The sequence below is a fragment of the Vulpes lagopus genome, chromosome 3, assembly GCF_018345385.1.
Source record: "Vulpes lagopus strain Blue_001 chromosome 3, ASM1834538v1, whole genome shotgun sequence".
NCBI lineage: Eukaryota > Metazoa > Chordata > Mammalia > Carnivora > Canidae > Vulpes > Vulpes lagopus.
Genome location: NC_054826.1, coordinates 151,952,991 through 151,971,407, shown reverse-complemented (window position 1 = coordinate 151,971,407; position 18,417 = coordinate 151,952,991). Strand labels below are relative to the sequence as shown.

The following is an 18,417-nucleotide window of genomic DNA, read 5'->3' as shown; positions in this document are numbered from 1 at the left end:
CGGGAGCCCGATGTGGGACTCGATCCTGGGTCTCCAGGATTGCGCCCTGGGCCAAAGGCAGGCACTAAACTGCTGAGCCACCCAGGGATCCCTTAGCCAAGTATTCTGTGTGTAGACATGAGTCACTCACTTATTAATGCTAGTGGTATTAAGTGAATGATTTTCCTGGCCTAGATTTGGTACCGGCAAATGAAGAAAGTAGGGGGGACAAGGAAAGGGGTATGAGAAAGGAAATCTGACAGGGGCTTGGCAGGAGAGGGCAGGGAAAAAAGAGGGAGAGCCTTGGGATGAGGGTTCTGCTTAATTCAAATTCTCTTCTCTAATAAATTTAAAATAGTTGACCCCTGAAAGATAGCTCAAGTATGAAATAAATCCATGCATGAAGTGATCTTAAGACCTTATCATAAATATTTATTGACTAACTTCTACATATTAGCCCTCCTTCACTGCCTTTAAGAAAGTGAGATATCCCTTTTGGAGACCAGATAGTCAAAAGAGATGTGATCTGAATTTCGTGCTAAGTTGATATTAAGAAATATTACACTAAAAAAATAGCAGTAACTCCATTTTTTGTGATAAAAAATAAATTTATTTAGGAAAAAAATACCATTTTTCCTTGCTTGACAAGGGTAAATCACCACCATAGTGGAGTTCAACTGTTAAAAGGAGTGACCACTGCTACAGTTCATTTCCACATGTCATGTGTGCACAATCAACAATTAGCACAAATGACAACATGTCCAAATAATTCTGCTTCCAATTTATCTCACTGAACATGCCAACAGCTGCTTCCTGTCATGCTGAAACAAACACACACACACACACACACACAGGCCCAGAAATGTCCACTACAAGAGGTCTTTTTGTTGGTTTAAGTGTGTTCTTTAAAAGGCGTAATAGTTCTCCAGCTTGGAATTTTTAATTTAGTATTGCAACCAACTTCATTTCTGTGCATACCATGAATTTACAAATGTCTTCTAGTCCAAGAACCACTTTTAAAACAAATCCTTATTGGATGATAAACACACAACTTTCAACACATGACTTTAGGTGCCATTGTTTTTGCACACTCTGAAATGTGACATTTTTTTTCCATCCCAACATTGTGATGTCATAAATTAAAGTCCAATGCAGAATTTCATTGTCACTGCTCTATTGCACCAATGCTCAGTAGTTGACTCTGGTCTATTCTTCATCATCCAAGTTTATAAGAGGAACTTTGGAACTTCAGTTGTGTTCAACCAGGTGACAGTCCTCTTTCCCTCTCCACAAATAAAAAAGTTGGGATTTTTGGAACTGCTGGTCCAAGTTGTTTGGGGTCCCTCTGCATTGTCACTGGGTAAAGAGGCCTGACACCCGATTATCTTTAGCAGAAGGATTTTAGTTGACAAGTGTCAAGTGGTCATCACTTCCTTTCCTGTGTCAGAAAGGGGGAGGATGAAAGAGAAAACAATGATTTCAAAATCTTTGAAAAGGAATAGGAATACTCTATGTTCTAGGCATGTACAGGTTCTAGACATGCTGAGTGCCACATATAAGAAGAAGAAAAATTAAGAAGGGCAATGCACATCATTTTTGGTTTGAGTGGATGCTTTTGGCAATTCTGAGGAGCTGTCCTTGTCCTGGGACCCTAAATCCCCTACATTGGCAAAGCCTCACTCGATGGCTACAATGGATTGTCCCCTTCGCTGCAGTGGAGAAGGGGAAAGATTAACTCTGCAGCTGTCCAGCCAAGTAGATCTTTCCAAAGAATCACACCATAGTAGAACTAGAAGAGGTTTCAGAGATCGTATGTTGCAGCCTGTGGCACTGAAAGGACCAGAAGGTTAAGGAGAGGTCACGGGACAAATTCAGTAACTGGTAGGATCCAAAACAGAAACCCAAGGTGTTCTGATGATCAGGCTAGAAGCTCTGTCAATAATTTGAAGGAGAATTAGTCTGTGCTGGTTCCTGGACTGCTTAATTAAAAAAGAATGACCACCATCTGTGTTCTGCAGGAGGTGGAGCTGTGATAGTTGGTGCCGTCAGTCATGGGCACCAGCCAGGAGGCCCAGACACCAATATCTGTGATGCCCTTACTCCCTAGTTTCCCTCAGTGAGGGCTTTCTCCAATATTTACTCTCCGTTGATGGCCTTCCTCAATTTATACCATTCTTAGGTTCCTAGCCTTTAAACACAATCAGGCATAGTGAGTTCTTGATGGAGTCAAAGCCATCACTTATTCTCATTACAATCCATTTCCTGCATCAGTCCCATGAGCTTCATTTACCCTTAGCAGGGTCCATCCAAATCTGCCTGGGATCCAGGCCTTGATCTGATGACTCAACTAAAACTGTTCTAGCTGACTTCACCCATGATCATCTCTGGTAATAGACACTTCTGTTTTTATTTTTGATATCCTCTTTGTTGAAAACTTTCAACATTCTTCAGTTGACTTCCTTGGTAGACTCCCTCCTTGCATTTAATTCTTTCATTCAAAATTATAAGCAGACCCTCCTCTGAACTAGCATCTTTTCAATGGCCCCTAGCACACCATACAGTGACTGTCTGCTGACACTGCTACTTGTTCTCATCTCTCAGACTCAATCTGATCAAGAACTTTTCTCTTCTATCCCTTAAACCTTCTACTAGTTCCATATGGCTACACAAGAAAACATTTAACAACGTCCTGTGGCTTTTTGTGATGCACACTGAGGTCCAAAAACCAAACACCAAAGACTGGTGACTTCCCAGAATTCACCATTACATTCTCTGATGAATGTTTTTTCTTTACAGTTAAATACACATTAGAAAAAGCAGCTCTGCGAGAATTCCTTATATAAGGTGTCTCTTAGGAAGCAGCTGCCTATTAGGAGAATTAGTTTCCCTTTATCCCAGCTTCTATGGCAACAGTTTAATGCTCTGAGAGGAAGAAATGTGATTTTTAAAAACCTCACTTTTCTCAGAAGACCTCATTTTATATTTACCAGACATTCTTTGGAAATGCTCAATCATATCATTTCAAAATCCCAAGATGCGGTATGAATTGATTAACAGAAAATACATCCTGTGGTTTTTAAGCAGCAATTAGGCTCCTCCATCTTCCTTCAGGAATTTGGTTTAGAGAATTCTCAAAAAACATGGGTAGGGGATATTTTTAGCCAACAACCCCACCTCCAACTTCACATGAAAACAAATATGGGTACAATTAAGAAAGCTATCCTCATATGACCCCCATTCTAGTCCCCAGAACACTACGCAGATGCTTTGCCCCTGAGGTATAGACCATTTGCATAAGTGTCCTGAACATGAGCAAAGTGCCATTGGTCAATGCAGGCTACTGATGTGTGTTCCCAACCAGGGCTACACACAGCCTCCTCTTGAGCAAGTTTCCTGCTTTGCTCAAGAAAGGTTATTTCTGGGAAGCCCCAGTGGCACAGTGGTTTAGCGCTGCCTGCAGCCCGGGGTGTGATCCTGGAGACCCGGGATCGAGTCCCACATCGGGCTCCCTGCATGGAGCCTGCTTCTCCCTCTGCCTGTGTCTCTGCCTCTCTCTCTCTCTCTCTCTCTCTCTCTCTCTCTCTCCCTCCCTGTGTATGTCTCTATGAATAAATAAATAAAATCTTTTTAAAAAAAGAAAGGTTATTTCCACCAAATATTGCAGAAAGGGAAAAGGCCTTTGACGTTCCCAGAGCACCACCTCTAAGAATAACGAGAGTTTGGACCTCTTTCTTGGCCACCTCAGAGTTCACCTTCTTGACTTTCGGGATATCACTCATGCCTTCTCAGCAGAGTCTCATAACATTCCCAAGAGATTTCAACCATGTCACGTTGCTTTCTACCCTGTTTTATAAGAAACAATTCATTTCTGAAGCCAGTTTCAGTGGGAGGAAAAATGAAAGACGAAGTATTTCCCACAATAAGCTGATTTCTGAGTGTAGAGTAAACCTTGGAAGAACTCTTTGTCCAGGCCACAGAGAAGCTCACCTCAGGAGCATGGAGACCTGGTTAAACACAATACCTACCTCCTTAGGCAGCAGACACAGGACAAGAAGGCTGAGGACTCTTTCTGATACTTCTCTTTGCTACTACATTCCTTCAGGAATTCCTGAAGATCCGTTTCAGGAAACCCATTCTGTTGGTATTTCTGTAAAAAGTACACAATGTTGTTACCTTACTCAGAGAGCATGAGAAATTGTTCCCTCTGTCAACACATCAAACCCACCTTTGCTAAAATAAAACTCTCCCACGTTGCTAGCTCAGATCCAAGAACTGATATTAGCAGCGATGCATCAATCTGTCAGTCCCAGAAAGCCAAGCCAGGGCCACCATGGGAACAGAAACAATCTAAAAATCCCAGAAAGAAAGCCATGGCTGGGCAGGGGAGGCGTGCAATAATAAAGGGAATGAAGGAAAGAGTCATAAGCCAAAATTTTTATTGCTAGTTTTAAGTGCAGATAAGACTTCCCCTTTCCCTACTGCCAATGTAGACTCTATAGGGAAGCAATCCCCAGTTCCTCTACTTTTATAGAAGCTGGTCACCTAGTGCGTCAGAAAGCAGCAGGTTCTTCCCGACAGATACAAACACCCTGAGATCCGCTCACTCATGCTCAGTGAGGTCACCCAGGCTTGGCCCACTTACAGTGCCACTGCCACATCAAAGACAGGAACCCACAGGGTAAGAGAATGTAGCTCCTGTCTCCATGCCTACCCTGCTACAAGAGCCAACCACCCATTCCCACATGAGCGCTCATCTCCCCATTGACAAACAAAGTCCCCAGGAGCATTTCCAATGGATGGTCTTCTTCTGAATTAGCCTGAAAAGGGCTTAAGAAGAGGGCAAACCCCCAAGACACCCTTGGTTGTTCAGACACTGGTCTCAAAACAGGATTTTCCAAGCAGGACTATCTGGTGTGGAGGTGCCACCACATAGGCAGCACAGAACTTCCTTCGAGCTACAAATCAGTTCAATAGATCCAGTCTAAAAGGATACGGAATTCACAGGGTGGCTCAGGGAGGAAGGAAGTGAAGCAGCCCCCAAAGCTTTACCTTTCATAATTTCAAGGAAACCTATACCACACAAATGGCTAGGTCATCCCGTGTATAGGTGTGCTCATTTCTGGACAGGCTGTCAAGGTGGCAGTCACCCCTTCTCACTGAAGCTTATTCAAAACTTAAGCTCCAGGACAGGCAGGCACACCTGTCACTGCTGAGGCTGACAGCCCAACTACCTGCCTTACCAGGCTCAGCCCATCCTGACCCATGTCCTTTCTCTTTTCCAACACACTTCCAAACCAGTCCACAGTCCACCCTGGTCGGGGTGACAGGGACAATGCCCTAAATGCATATTTAAAATTAACTACCAGCACCTAAAAAAGTTTCTTTCCTAAAAACACCCTCAAAATCAAAATAAAATTGTACTATTTTAAGTAAAAAGCATACTCTTCTCCCGTGTTCCAAACCACACAGAATTTGCTGTTGTTTTTTGGCAGGAAATATTACTTACCTTAATAGTGTCATAAGAGTCTGTAATAAGTGCAATGAACAGACTGAGGATCATATATATAAAAAGACTGATGAAGGAGTATAAGTACAGGCGACTGAACAGCCACACCAGGACGCTCTTCTGCTGGATTTGAGCAAAGGTCGCAAACATGTCATCGCCATTGACCAGAGAGAACAGACACTCAGCAACTGTGTTCAGATCTTCAAACTGTGGGGAGGAGGGGGAACCAAAATTAGCTTTTAAGAGGTATTATCCAAAAAAAAGCAGAGAAGTATCTAGTTAGCTTATTTAGTTGTGGTTGTTGTTGTTACTATTAAGTAACACTCATTTTATTTACTTTTTTGAATATTTTATTTACTTGAGAGAAAGAGAGCACAGCAGTGGGTGGGCAGAGGGAGAAACAGATTCTCTGCTGAGCAGAGAACCCGACATGAGGCTTGATCCCAGAACCTTGAGATCATGACCTGAGCGAAGGGAGATACCTCACCAATTGAGCCGCTCAGGTGCCTGTAATGTTCATTTTAAAACATTCAGAATATACCATAATAAGAAAACATTATTCAAAACTCTCCTTGGGGTGCCTGGGTGGCTCAGGTGGTTTAGGGTCTGACTGTTGATTTTGGCTCACACTTAGAAAGCCTTTATACAACAGACCATCTCTTGGATGTCAAATTTAACTATTTCCCTCGGCGAGACATCCCGATAATATTTGTTATTATAAAAGACAATGTAATAAGCATTTCTTAGCACAATGTTTTTTCCTGTTATTGGGTCTAATCAGCCAAACTTCTTTCTGAAAGAACAGTGGGGGCTGTATTCTACAACCAGCAGAGAGAGAAGAGGCTGAGACGTAGCACAGTCTCAAGAAAGTTTTGCTATGTGGAGGGTTTCACCTTAGTCCTTCCAAACATGGGCCTGGGTAATTTTAACACATTAAAAACTAAAGATTACAAAGGGTGGGAAAGTGTCAAATGATGAAGGATCACAGCTCGTGCCTTCGAGGGGCTTCCATGCTAACAGTGGACAGGCCATAATCAAGATACCATGTAACGTACACCACATAACGCCCTGTGGTAGAGCTAGGGTAAGGAGAGCAACCCTCGAAGTAGGGCCTGAAGGCTGAGTAGTTCGCTAGTGAGAGGAGAAAGGGGAGGATCTGCTCAGCGAACACAGGAGAAATGCAGAGTCCGGCCTGGGAAGTGGCTGGAGAGGTGTGTCTATGCCTGCTGCAAAGGCCTCCTGTGCGCTTCTACACACTTCACACTAATACAGGCCCTGACTTGAAAACAGTAAAACCTTCACTCAGAAAAGTGACATAATGTGATCTGTGTTTGTTAAAGGCAATCCCAGCGCTCAGAAGATTTAGAATGAGAAAAGCCTAGGGGCAGGGAGACCTCGAGAGGTGTGTGCAGGAGCCTGGTTGGCAAGGAATCCAGGAGAGACTGGGGAGAGGGGGAAGCAGAGATGAAGATAAGCCTGGGAAGGGACAGACACCTGGGGGACTCAGTTTTCAACGAGCCAAGTCTGATGTGCCAGGGAGAAATGCCGCTAGTAGGAGGTTAGTGGGAGGCTCCAGGGGCTGAGCGTGCGCAGTGTCGAATCACTGGAATCCCACAGGCAGCCATCCTGCCTTAAGTGGTTGACCAGTGATTGCCATGGCAACTAACAAACAGCAGGTGCTTAATAAATGGACATCTCGAGGGCCATCTCGAGGGTTCAACATTAGTGGAATGTAAAATAATGGCCTAATAGGCAAAAGACAATGCAGTTTTCTTCTTTTTTTTTTTAAACATTTTATTTATTTATTTGACACAGAGAGCTGGTGGGGGGTGGGGGGTAGCACAAGCAGCAGGAGCGTCAGGCAGAGGCAGAAGGAGAAGCAGACTCTCAATTGAGCAGGGAGCGGGACTCCGGCTTGATCCCTGGACCCCTGAGATCATGACCTGAGCCAAAGGCAGATGCTTAACCGCTTAATCCACTGAGCCACCCAGAGGCTCCAACAATGCAGTTTTCAAACACAGAGGGGGCAAGTTAGTGTAGAGTTTTGAACCAAATTCTGTCCTTACTTAGCACGAGGGGCACATGTCCACTGAGTCCGTGTGGCTCTGGGGGTAGCCCTGGCCCTGACAAACGCCTACAAGAACTCCTCCACTCACAGGTCGTAAGGTACAACCTCCCACCCCCTAAGCCGGGAACCAGCCTTTCCCTTGAAATCTCCAATTTCTGTCACTGACTTCAGTCTCCTATCAAAGAAGCATTTACTCCAAAATAATCAAGTACTTAAAACTACACATCGAATTGATTAGCCTTCCCCGCTCTTCCCTCTTTGAAGGGCTGTTTGCTCCTCTGATGTTTTCCTGATCCACTCTGATGTCAACTTTACACCTGGATTGCTATGGAAACCTCCAAGCAAGTCTTCCTTATTCCAGCCTCTTTGTCCTGCAGTCCAAACCTTATTAAATCTAAACTTCATAGAACACATGGCCTTCAGGTTATTTCTCTTGCTTACGGATATACACAAAGGTAGGTTGCAAAGTAAAAATCCAAACCAAGAAAGTTGGGGTAAGTTTCTTCTTCACGTGGCCTCTTTTCCTGCTCCTCAGAGTCGATGTCGCATTCTGTGCCTGTCTATACCCACACACCAGGCCCCCTTCTTTCTCTTTCCCTCATGATGTGTTCTCTTCGCCTGATGGATGTCCTTCTCCCCCCTCCAATGCCCTCCGCATCCTTGTGTTCCATTAAGCCAATGTGGAAAGGCGACTTCAAGGTCTACTTCAAGACAGACTGTCCTGGCAGTTCTAGCCCCTTCCCTGTTCTCTGCATCACAGTCAACCACTAGCTTGTCTTCTAGTTGGTTTTATACGCTTCTCCAAACCCCAGCAAAGTAATATACACCATGTCCTAACTCCCTGTTCCATGACTGAACGCACAGGGTAAAGCCTGTAACCCAGGGAGAGTATACTGATGTAGCCCAAACAAAAGTCATGCCCATGCCTTTACCGCATCAGCAACAGCTCTGAAAACCTCTAAAGTTGCTCTCCGCAGAGATCTGGAGGGAACGTCCACTTGAGCAAATCACTTAACAATATGCAGATTATTTAACAGTAAGACGGGCAGTTCCCAGAGCAAATATTTTCCATCCCAACTAGCCTTTGGACAATGAAATCAAGGCTGGTTTCTATGGACATGAATTACGACTCTGCCGGCACCATTAATAATTCTTTTGGAAGCCAGTCAATTCCTTTCTCTAGTTTCAAGAACCCGTAACAGTCTGTGCCTCACTAAAACTGCAAATATCCAGTTGGTGGGTACATATCAAATCTGTTTTTTACTCTCTTCTGCAGTTACTCAGAAGCATCCTAGATATCATGCCTGCCTCAATGGTAATGTTGTTCACAACCATCACACCTCCCTCTCCTCTATGCACATGAGATTTATTTTAACCCACCAAAAATGTAAAAGAGACCCAATAAACTAAGTGGCACACACCTTGCCATTCTGTACCTCAAGAAGCGGCCCTGAGCCACACAGTCAGTTTCGGTGGCCAAAATCTACAGTGGAAGTGAACTTTAATAATACCCAGGGTAAGGAGAATAAGATCCTCAGGTGCTTCTGGTCTTGAAGGACTACATTTATAGGGAATTGCATTGGTTCCTATGAGGTTGTAAGCCCCTACTGTCCCTCTGGGTTTTATTCATTAAAAAGTTTGCTGAGCCACTACCATATTCTACTCATCATGTTGGGCATGGGAATGCAAAGAGCAACGAGCCGTAGTCACTGCCCTCGAAGACCTCAGTCTAGAAGAACCTGACAATATTTGGCATACAGTAGACATTTAGTAAGCATTAAATGGTTATTTCCATAAAGAGTGTCCCTAGGTTCTATGGAACCACAGAGAACGTGAGCATTTGTTCTGCAAAATGATCACTTGTGATTGAGCCACAGAGAACTTTCATTTGAATGAAAACACAACCGACAGTGGCATATTATGGAGAATGACATAAAAACTTGCTTCAAGAGCTGGTCCTGAGAACCTCATGCAACATTCAGGGAAAACATTTTAAGTGGCTAACAGTTGTTTTGAATAAGAGAGGAGCTTGGCTTTAAAAAAAAGAAGCCTTGAAAGCTCAAGGATGTCCTGTGGGCCCTGCTGAGCTTCCACGCAGGGTGTCAGCAGAGTCCAACCATTTTTCGATGGCTTGGCCTTCTCATTTGTAAAATGAGGACAAGGTGAAGACTGATTTATCCTTCACAGTGAAAAAGTCCTCTGGAAATGTAAGGGCCGCATCAGAATAATGTTCTTCCAAACCTCACCTTGAATTATTAAACATCAACGGTCTCTAGTCCTCGCTGCCCAGACATTTTGAGAGGGCACTGTGCCCAAGCCCATTAGCAATGGAATCAACGTTGGCAGGACACTTGTACCCTTACTGCCTTTCAGTTGAGCCACTGAAATCCAATGTCTGACAGGAAACTAGGGAGCTAAAATATGGGAGTCCTGCTGCCAAGCGAACCGCAGTGTGAATCTAGTTTTCCTGATACCTCCCTTTCAGAGTGGTTCTGCTTGTTTGTTTAAAGGAAGAGTTAGCTTCCACACCCAAGGGTGCTGTATTTTAGAAATCCTAGAAAATGCTTGCTGCGGTGCCCAGCTTCTCAAGGCTTCAGGTAATTCGAAAGGTCTTCTGATTCAACAGATGCTGACAGAGAATCTAAACATTCTGACGGTTTGGATTAATTTGCAGGGGAAGGGGTGCAAGGGGCAGTAAACATTTTAAACTTCAGATTGAAAGAAAGAAGAAGAAGAAGAAGAAGAAGAAGAAGAAGAAGAAGAAGAAGAAGCAGCAGCAGCAGCAGCAGCAAAATAGAGAAGAAAAGCACAAAAGTCCAGAACCAGAGTGAAGGTTTTCTCCCTCCACTGACAAATGCATTCACTGGATTGATTCAAGTATGCATTTCCCCAATATGAAAGTCCGGCTAGAGATGAAAGGTAGATGCCATAAACAGACCTGCCACGCAACCCTAGAGACAGCCCTTGTCCCTCTGCTCTTCTGGGGGAGAAATGGAAGGCTGGCATTAAGTGGGAGGTACAAATCAAGAGGTGCAACGTACACCATGGCAGCCAGTAGCTACATGTGACTATTGAGTCCCTGATACATGGCAGCTAGTCCAGGGTGACATGTGCTATTAGGATAAAATACACATTAGACTTCAAAGTACTAAAAAAAAATGTAGATTATTTCAATGTTTTATACTGAGTACATGCTAAAGAAATCTATTCATATTTTGGATATACTGGATTAAACAAATACATAATTCAAATCACCTCATCTGTTCCTTTTTTAAATGTGGCTACTAGAAAATTGGAAAGTACACATGTGGCTCTCATTTGTAGCTCTCATGTTTTTATTGGATAGCACTTGTCCAGAGCATCCCAATCTCACTGGGATTCTTAAAAAAGGGCAGAACCAAACATACGAAAACACACTCAGACTCACAAAATAAATAACATCATTTTCTCCAAGGTTCACACGTTGAGAGAAATAAAACTGGTTAGTGGATCTCCTCTCACAGTTGATCTATTCATAGGTCAAACTAAATGCTCTTTTGTAATAATCTGTTTTAGGTAATACCAAGAAAATCCCTGCAGGCTATTGGTCAAAGCACATGTTTTGGGGCAGACAAATCTGGGTTTGAATCTTATCTCTGCTCTTTACTAGCTGGGTAGCCTCGGGAAAATTAACATATTAAGAACCGTATTTTTGGGGATCCCTGGGTGGCGCAGCGGTTTGGTGCCTGCCTTTGGCCCAGGGCGCGATCCTGGAGGCCCAGGATCGAATCCCACGTCGGGCTCCCAGTGCATGGAGCCTGCTTCTCCCTCTGCCTGTGTCTCTGCCTCTCTCTCTCTCTGTGTGACTATCATAATTAAAAAAAAAAAAAAAAAAAGAACCGTATTTTTGGTAAAAGAAATAGAATATTTCCCCACAGGACTGCTGGGAGGGTTGACAGAGCAAGAGGTAAAGAACTTAGATTATTTATTTTCTTTCTTTTTTTTTTTAATTTTTTTTTTTTCATTTATGATAGAGAGAGAGAGAGAGAGAGAGGCAGAGACACAGGCGGAGGGAGAAGCAGGCTCCATGCACCGGGAGCCCGATGTGGGATTCGATCCTGGGTCTCCAGGATCGTGCCCTGGGCCAAAGGCAGGCGCCAAACCGCTGCGCCACCCAGGGATCCCCCAAGAACTTAGATTATTTAGTTCTATACTCAGAACTATATTAATTAGCATATAATGCTCGAGAATGGTAGCTAGGTTAGTAAAATTCAAGCAACATTATCTGAGCACCTTCCAGAATAATGATGGAGTAGGAGAGAGGAAGGGCAAAGGAGACAGAAACCTCATCCTGAGACCTTGGAGCCGGAATTGAGGCAGAAACTCTTAGGCTCAGTGTTCATTCCACACGGTGCAACACTGCCCTCCAGTGACAAAAATGTGGAGACGCATTCAGAGCAGGAGGCAACATCAGGAAGAAAAATGTAAATTTTCCTCAGTACTAAGACAGTAAGTTCTCCAGATCACAGAGATTATATCAAAGAACAATTTTACTCATGAGTCATCTTTAACGCAGTGGCATGGAATTGGAAGAGCAATAAGATTATCAAGATTTACTATTAACCCAGCGATTGTCACTTTGTTAATTATACAGTTTCTCAAACAGGAATTCTCTTTGGACATGTTCAGTATAACACTTGCAGAGGAGAAACCTGTGTGTGTGTGTGTGTGTGTGTGTAGTTATTTTATTATGCAAACACAGGAAGCTGGAGCTTTGTGGACCGCTCGCTTCTTGTGAGCAGTTTGCAAACCAGATTTGATCATGTTTTGTTTAATGCAACTGTCAAGGTCAAACCTAAGGCTGAGCTGTCCTACAAGCTCCAACATAATCCTTTGCATTTTTGCTTCTTTCCTCCTTGCAGAGAACCTAAGCCAAGATAAGAGTCCCCTGGGCTACCGAGATGAAATAAGAGCAGACAGTACCTAACACGAGCATCACGTAATAGCTGTTACCATTGTTCACCGTGTTGTTTCCGTTGTTCCAACTGACAGAGGCCCGTGGATGAAAACCGATAAGATGCAATAATTCCTTTCACTTCTTTTTTTGGTTTGAAGACAAGGCCTACCTAATTTCATTTCCTGAGGCATCGTCTATCGATCAAATTTATCTGTTTAAACAAGAACATCTGGAAGTGACTTCCATGTCCCTGAGATGCTGCTGCTGACCAAAGCCCAGCGACAGTTGAGAATTCAGATACTGATCTTTCATAAGGTAGTAAGATGACCCTGCAATCAACCACCTGCAAAGCCAACAGGTGTTATCACTTTAATCACAGACCTAAGATGGTCATTCTGGGCAGTCTCTGTCACCTTCACTCCTCTCAGTTAATGGGGATGAAAACCCTAACCCTTTAAGTTAGAAGGATATTATAATAATTTGCTCCCATTTCATTTTCATTTGTATTATAGTGATCTCATGTCCAAACATTTCTCATCTGATGATCAGCTGGGTGAGTATGTGATGCCCCTTCCCCCCAGAAGCCAGTCCAAGACAACTAGGAAATGTAACTCCGGTTACCATCCTACAGTTCTTGTTTCAATATTCTGAAGTCGCTTCAATATCCTGAAAAGGGAAAGAAAACTGACGCAAAGATACATCTTACTGGTGTCGAGGGTACATGCTAGAGCAAAGCAGAAAGCAGGGCAGTGGAGGGACCCACTTGTAAGGGTCCCAAGTGCCTAATTTGCAGAGGAAAGAATGAGGGCTGCACACCTTGTCGTGATATGGTCCTAAGACAATCCAGCCGCAGAACGTGTAGCCCAGATAGATCATACCAGCACAGGCGCAGAAGCGCAGAACCTTGGGCAGTGAGGCTTGCATTGTTAAAATGAGCACCTGAAATAAAGACCAGCAGAATGGGGGTAATTAAAAAGTAGCCAAGTAGGACCCAAAGAAGAAATGAGTCTCCATCCCAGTGCCCAACCCAATGCCACATCCTTACATTATATGCTTGGAAGTACCCCAGGTATCTGATGACGCCAACCCAGACAAAGAGCGTAGACGTTCCGAGCAAAATGCTGCACAGATCGTAATTTGTGAGATTCTAAGGAATGGAAAAAATAGACGTGAGTAAAAACATTCCACTCCACTCCCCTTACTAGCCTCATTTTAAATTGACTGGAAAAGAATAGACAGCCTGCCTCTCTATAGGTGCCACTAAGAGCTGTAAACTGAAGAAGAAAAATAGCCCAATTCCAAATGTGTTTCTCATTTCCTCTTAGTATTTGAAGTGATTAAACTGAGTTTCTGTTCAAACAATATCCTAAAGTAGAAATTGCCTTTACTACTGACCTAGGCAATTAAAGAGTATAAAGTAATGGTGCTTGTTAAATATCAAATAATACCACTCAGTTAGTTTTGAAAGAAAGCTCCAACCTGATTTGTTAAGCCAGTTACCGTTCTCAAGGACTTCTGGGTCTCATTGAGGAGACAAACACACAAACACAGTTATAACGCAATATGCTAAGTGCAACAAGAGCCACAACGCCCAGCTTGTCACCTAGGGCTTTCCATGGCATGACTCTAAAATGGAGGTGTGCCTGGACGACAGGCTGGGCAGGGGTACTGTAGGTCAATGGACAAAGGCTACACAGAGGCACAAGGCCAAGAGCGGGCAGGATGTCCTAGAGATGAGTACTGATGGGTTTGGGAGAGCTAGGACGGGGAGGGAAGCAGAGCAAGATGATGAGGACTGCAGAGGCCATTTGCTGAAAGGAGATGGCTTCATCCCAGTGGGCCCATGAGGCAGAGGGTTTAGATACTTCAAGAAAATGAGTCTGACAGTGGTGTGGATGGACCTGAGGAATATAAGAGAGAACACAGGAAAGCCAATGAGGAGATTGTTGCAGCAGTGCAGCCCAAAGAGGAAGATAGGCTGAAGAAAGCCAGAGTAGTGAGAGCAGAGAGGAGGGAGACACTGTGGTTAGGAGGTAAAGGTGGTGATGACGCCAACCCAGACAAAGAGCATAGACGTTCTGAGCACAGATCATAATTTGTGAGATTCTAAGGAATGAAAAAAATAGACGTGAGTAACATTCCACTCCACTGACAGCATGGAGGGGAGGATGGCCGGTGAGGAGTTGTCGTTGAGCAGTCGTGAGATTAAATCAATGAACAACAAGAGAGCGTCAGATGCCTGGTGACCACTCAATACTCCCACCCTCATTCCCCTCTGAGAGCACCCATCAGTCCCCAAGGGTCACCACTGGCTCCTGACATGACTGGTTCATGGGTCAGCTGCTTTTTCTGCAACTAAAAAAAAAAAAAAAAAATGAAGCCCACCCAAACAGTCAATCTTCTCAAACTTCAGTTGCTGATCTAAAGATGCTGCCGAGTCTCCTGGGGGATGCTCATAGGAATATCATCTGCCACAGGACAATGGCTTTCTCACTTTCCTTTGATGGGGAATGAAGTCAGAGGAAGCTTCAGTTATACAGATGTGAGAAAAGTGAAAACATGAGACTCAAAGTAGCCTCCGTAAGGATTTTATACCTCAAAGTGCCTGGGGTCACCCAGAAGAATAGAAAGAACAGAGGATTCAAATGGGTTGCCCCTCACCTTTGCTTTAATTTCCATTTTTAATATGGATCCAATTATTGTCATTAGGTCGCTGATAATCACCAGGACATACCATCCATTGATGAACTCCCACTGGTCGGTGTTACACACACGTCGCTTATACTTCTCCAGGAAGAAATTTAGAAATCTCTGTGGCAAACATTTTAAAAAGCATTTCTTACAAACCACACACTGCCCTCTGGAAGGAGAAGACAAGCGCAAAACAGTGCTGTCGCCTGTAAAATGATACGACATTACCTTTCCGAACTTGATAGATCCACTTTGAGGGTGGGGACTAGAGCCCTTACTTCCCCTCATAATCGAGTGTAGCTATAAGTGAGTATTCCAGTACCTGCTAAATTAACGTGACCATCAAATGCTTATGCTCTAACACCAAGAGACTCTTGTCATAACAGCTAACACCTAGTACGTTCCCAGTATGTTACCTATTATCAACTCTTTCAATCTGACAACCCTATGAACAGGCCTATCTTCAGAAAGGCTAACCATGAATTGGGTGCTCCCAACAATGAGAGCCAGTGGCCACTCTCAATGGTGCCCCCTAACTTTGGCAGACCCAGGACTCTGACCTTGGGTTCAGAATATCAAGAGGCCTGGGAGAAAGGTAAGAGAAGTGGATATTTACAAAATAAGACAACAAAGGTCAAGAATAAGAAAAACAGGATGTAGACTATTTTCTTGCTCTACAAATGGTATCCACAACTGATGACTTCCTATTTCCTCTGACCCCAGTCTGCATTTTTACCCACATGCCACAAACCAGAAAAAGATTTGTGGGAAGCTGAAGTATATGTTCAAAAGAACTCTGAGGGTAAAAAGGTAAAAAGAAACTCAGGAGAGAATTTTTAAACTATTTTTAAAAATAGAATAAAGTGTTTTATGCTTCATTATAACTCATTTACCATGCCTCCCTGTCAAAATGAACTCTGATTTGGAGACAAAAGATGAAACCTACACATGCTATTACTCTGTTCTTAAGATCAACTCCTGAATTTAAAAGGATCTCGTACTGGAAACATTCAAAAGCTTGAGAGTTCACCACTGTGCACTTGTGCCTAGGAGCTCAGTTTTAAGCAGGATAATTATCTGATCCCGCCTGACATGCCAGGAGCCTTTACTCACCTTCTACACCTCAGCTTGATTAGTGCCTAGAAGGGAGGGCAATCATTCAAAGGCATCTAATCTAATTGAGAGCTCCAGAAAGGGCAGGATGACCCAACGTCAAGGGTCCACTGTCTGGACAAATAGGACAGAAGCCAAGAAGGGAGGGAGAATATTGGAACGCACGCTTACCTTGCGTAACCTGAGAGCTAGAACAATGGATCTTGTGCACAGAATAAGAGATGCCAAGCAAATCACAATGACAAATGCATCAAACACCAGGACATACTGAGTATTTTTCTGAACTGAGGAACAAAAACAGAATTCAAACGTTAAACGCACCTTACTTAGGAAAAAATTCCAAAAAAAAAAAAAAAAAGGCAGTCTGAAAAGAAGTTCAAATGATAAATACTTAATCATCAGAAACAAATCACACTGCATTCATTCAGAAGTCTTTAAACAGGGTGAAACATTCTCTGACGTTAAGGATTGCACACATAAAAATATTATGCTCTCTGCTAAATGTACTAAAAATATTTTCTATAGGCTAGAGCTCAACAGACAGTGGTCTACTTGGGCTCTATTCAAAAGAGGCAAAACTGACAAACTCTTGAGTTTGTCTTTTTCATAAAAGCACAAACATCAAGTTCTCCATTAATGAGGGAGCAATTTAAAACACTACTCCTCAGAATCCCCACTCCTGCTTCTCAACCTTACTGTGTAAGTTCTTTACCAGCAAATAAGGCCAATTTAGTTAGCTTCTTCTGCACGTGGTGAAAAGAACCTCTTGGAAAGGAAGTAAATCAAATTTTTGGCGTGGAATATCCAGGAGCATGGGGGTGGGGGGAGGTAATGGAGAAAGATGCACCGGTAGCCCCAGCTTCTCTGGGACCTGAGGGGAGCATTCCCAATGCCTGGCCCCCTGCCCATTCCTGCAGCTTCATCACCTGCCATTCCTCTCCCCACCTTCTCTACCTTGAGGCCATACTGTTCTTCCTCCATCCCTGCTCCTATCAGGTTTGCTTGCTCTCTTGCCTCAGGGACCTTGCAAGTGCTGATTGCTCTGCCCAGAGCAGGGCCCTCCCTGTCGTGCAAGTTAGATGTTTCTTTTTCAGCCTCAGGTTTCAGATGAAATGTTTTCCTCCTCAGAACTCCCTGAATTCCCATCTTTATTAGCCTCCTCCTATACTCTTTCATCGCACTCTCCGCAAGTACACACACCCAGAGCTCCTTTTATCCTTCTCTGTTTCATGGCCACTGACCCTGTAATTACATCTTCTAAGGGCACAGCAAGGCGCAGAGAGACAGTGCAAAACAAGAAAGACGTAGTCTGGGGAGCAGAATGAGCTGGCCTGAATCTCAGCTCTGCACTCAGAAGCTGTGGGGCCTTGGGGAAGCTGCCTCAGATTCCTCATCTAAAAAAGGGTGGGGGGGGACCCACTCTATCATAGGGCTGTGGTGAGAATTACACAAGTTCATATGTGAAAGCACCTGGAACAGCACAGAGAAGGAACAGCATTGCCAGCGGTTCCTACTGTACATCACTTGAGGTCCATCTTCTCCAGTAAGTGACCAACCCTAGGAAGTGGGGACTGTGTGTGTTTGCCCAACACTACAGTGACTGTGCTTTCATAATGCTTCAGTGTGCTTCCAGATGAATGCAGAGACTCCCACAGAACGTGAGAAGGCTACCAAATAATCCAAATTGGAACCCGTGAAGGTGTGAGCTCAGTTACAGGCAGAGGGAGAGAAGGCATGGAGCCGTGACAGCCTGACAGTCTACCTGGTTTCCAGAGGGACCTAAGCAATAAGAGAAGGAGCATCCAAGAACGACTCCTGGTTTTCTGTCTTGGGTGAACTGAGCTCAGTCTGGACATTCACGACAAGAGAGGACGACTTGGTGGTAGTTAAAAGCCATGGGTGTGGACCCGGCCACTGAGAGAGACCACTGAGAGGTCCTGAGAGGGAAACACAGACTGGGAAGGACAAGGAGAGGGGCAGCGATGTGGGGAATTGTGAGAAGAGCTGAGCTCAGGACGTAGACTGGGAAGGGCCATGGGAGACAGCATGGGTCTGAGGACAGGTGACCTTTGGCGGGGTGCCCGAGAGGGATTAAAAAGTGGGGCGCTCCCCAGTGACACCTCT

At 44.1% G+C, this 18,417-nt stretch overlaps 1 protein-coding gene across 3 annotated transcripts in view; it reads right to left on the bottom strand.

The window, feature by feature from the left end:
* Positions 1-595: 595 nt before the first annotated feature.
* The window catches only part of MCOLN2 (mucolipin TRP cation channel 2), a 51,525-nt gene continuing 33,703 nt past the window's right edge, over positions 596-18,417 (bottom strand). For all 3 annotated transcript variants that reach the window (XM_041749439.1, XM_041749441.1, XM_041749440.1), the window contains exons 8-14: positions 16,465-16,577; positions 15,151-15,300; positions 13,535-13,636; positions 13,306-13,428; positions 5,486-5,692; positions 4,005-4,126; positions 596-1,417 (exon numbers count right to left, since the gene is read on the bottom strand). In XM_041749439.1, coding sequence (XP_041605373.1) covers positions 1,381-1,417; positions 4,005-4,126; positions 5,486-5,692; positions 13,306-13,428; positions 13,535-13,636; positions 15,151-15,300; positions 16,465-16,577 — 854 coding nt within the window. In that variant the 3' untranslated portion in view covers positions 596-1,380. The remainder of the gene's footprint in view (positions 1,418-4,004; positions 4,127-5,485; positions 5,693-13,305; positions 13,429-13,534; positions 13,637-15,150; positions 15,301-16,464; positions 16,578-18,417) is intronic.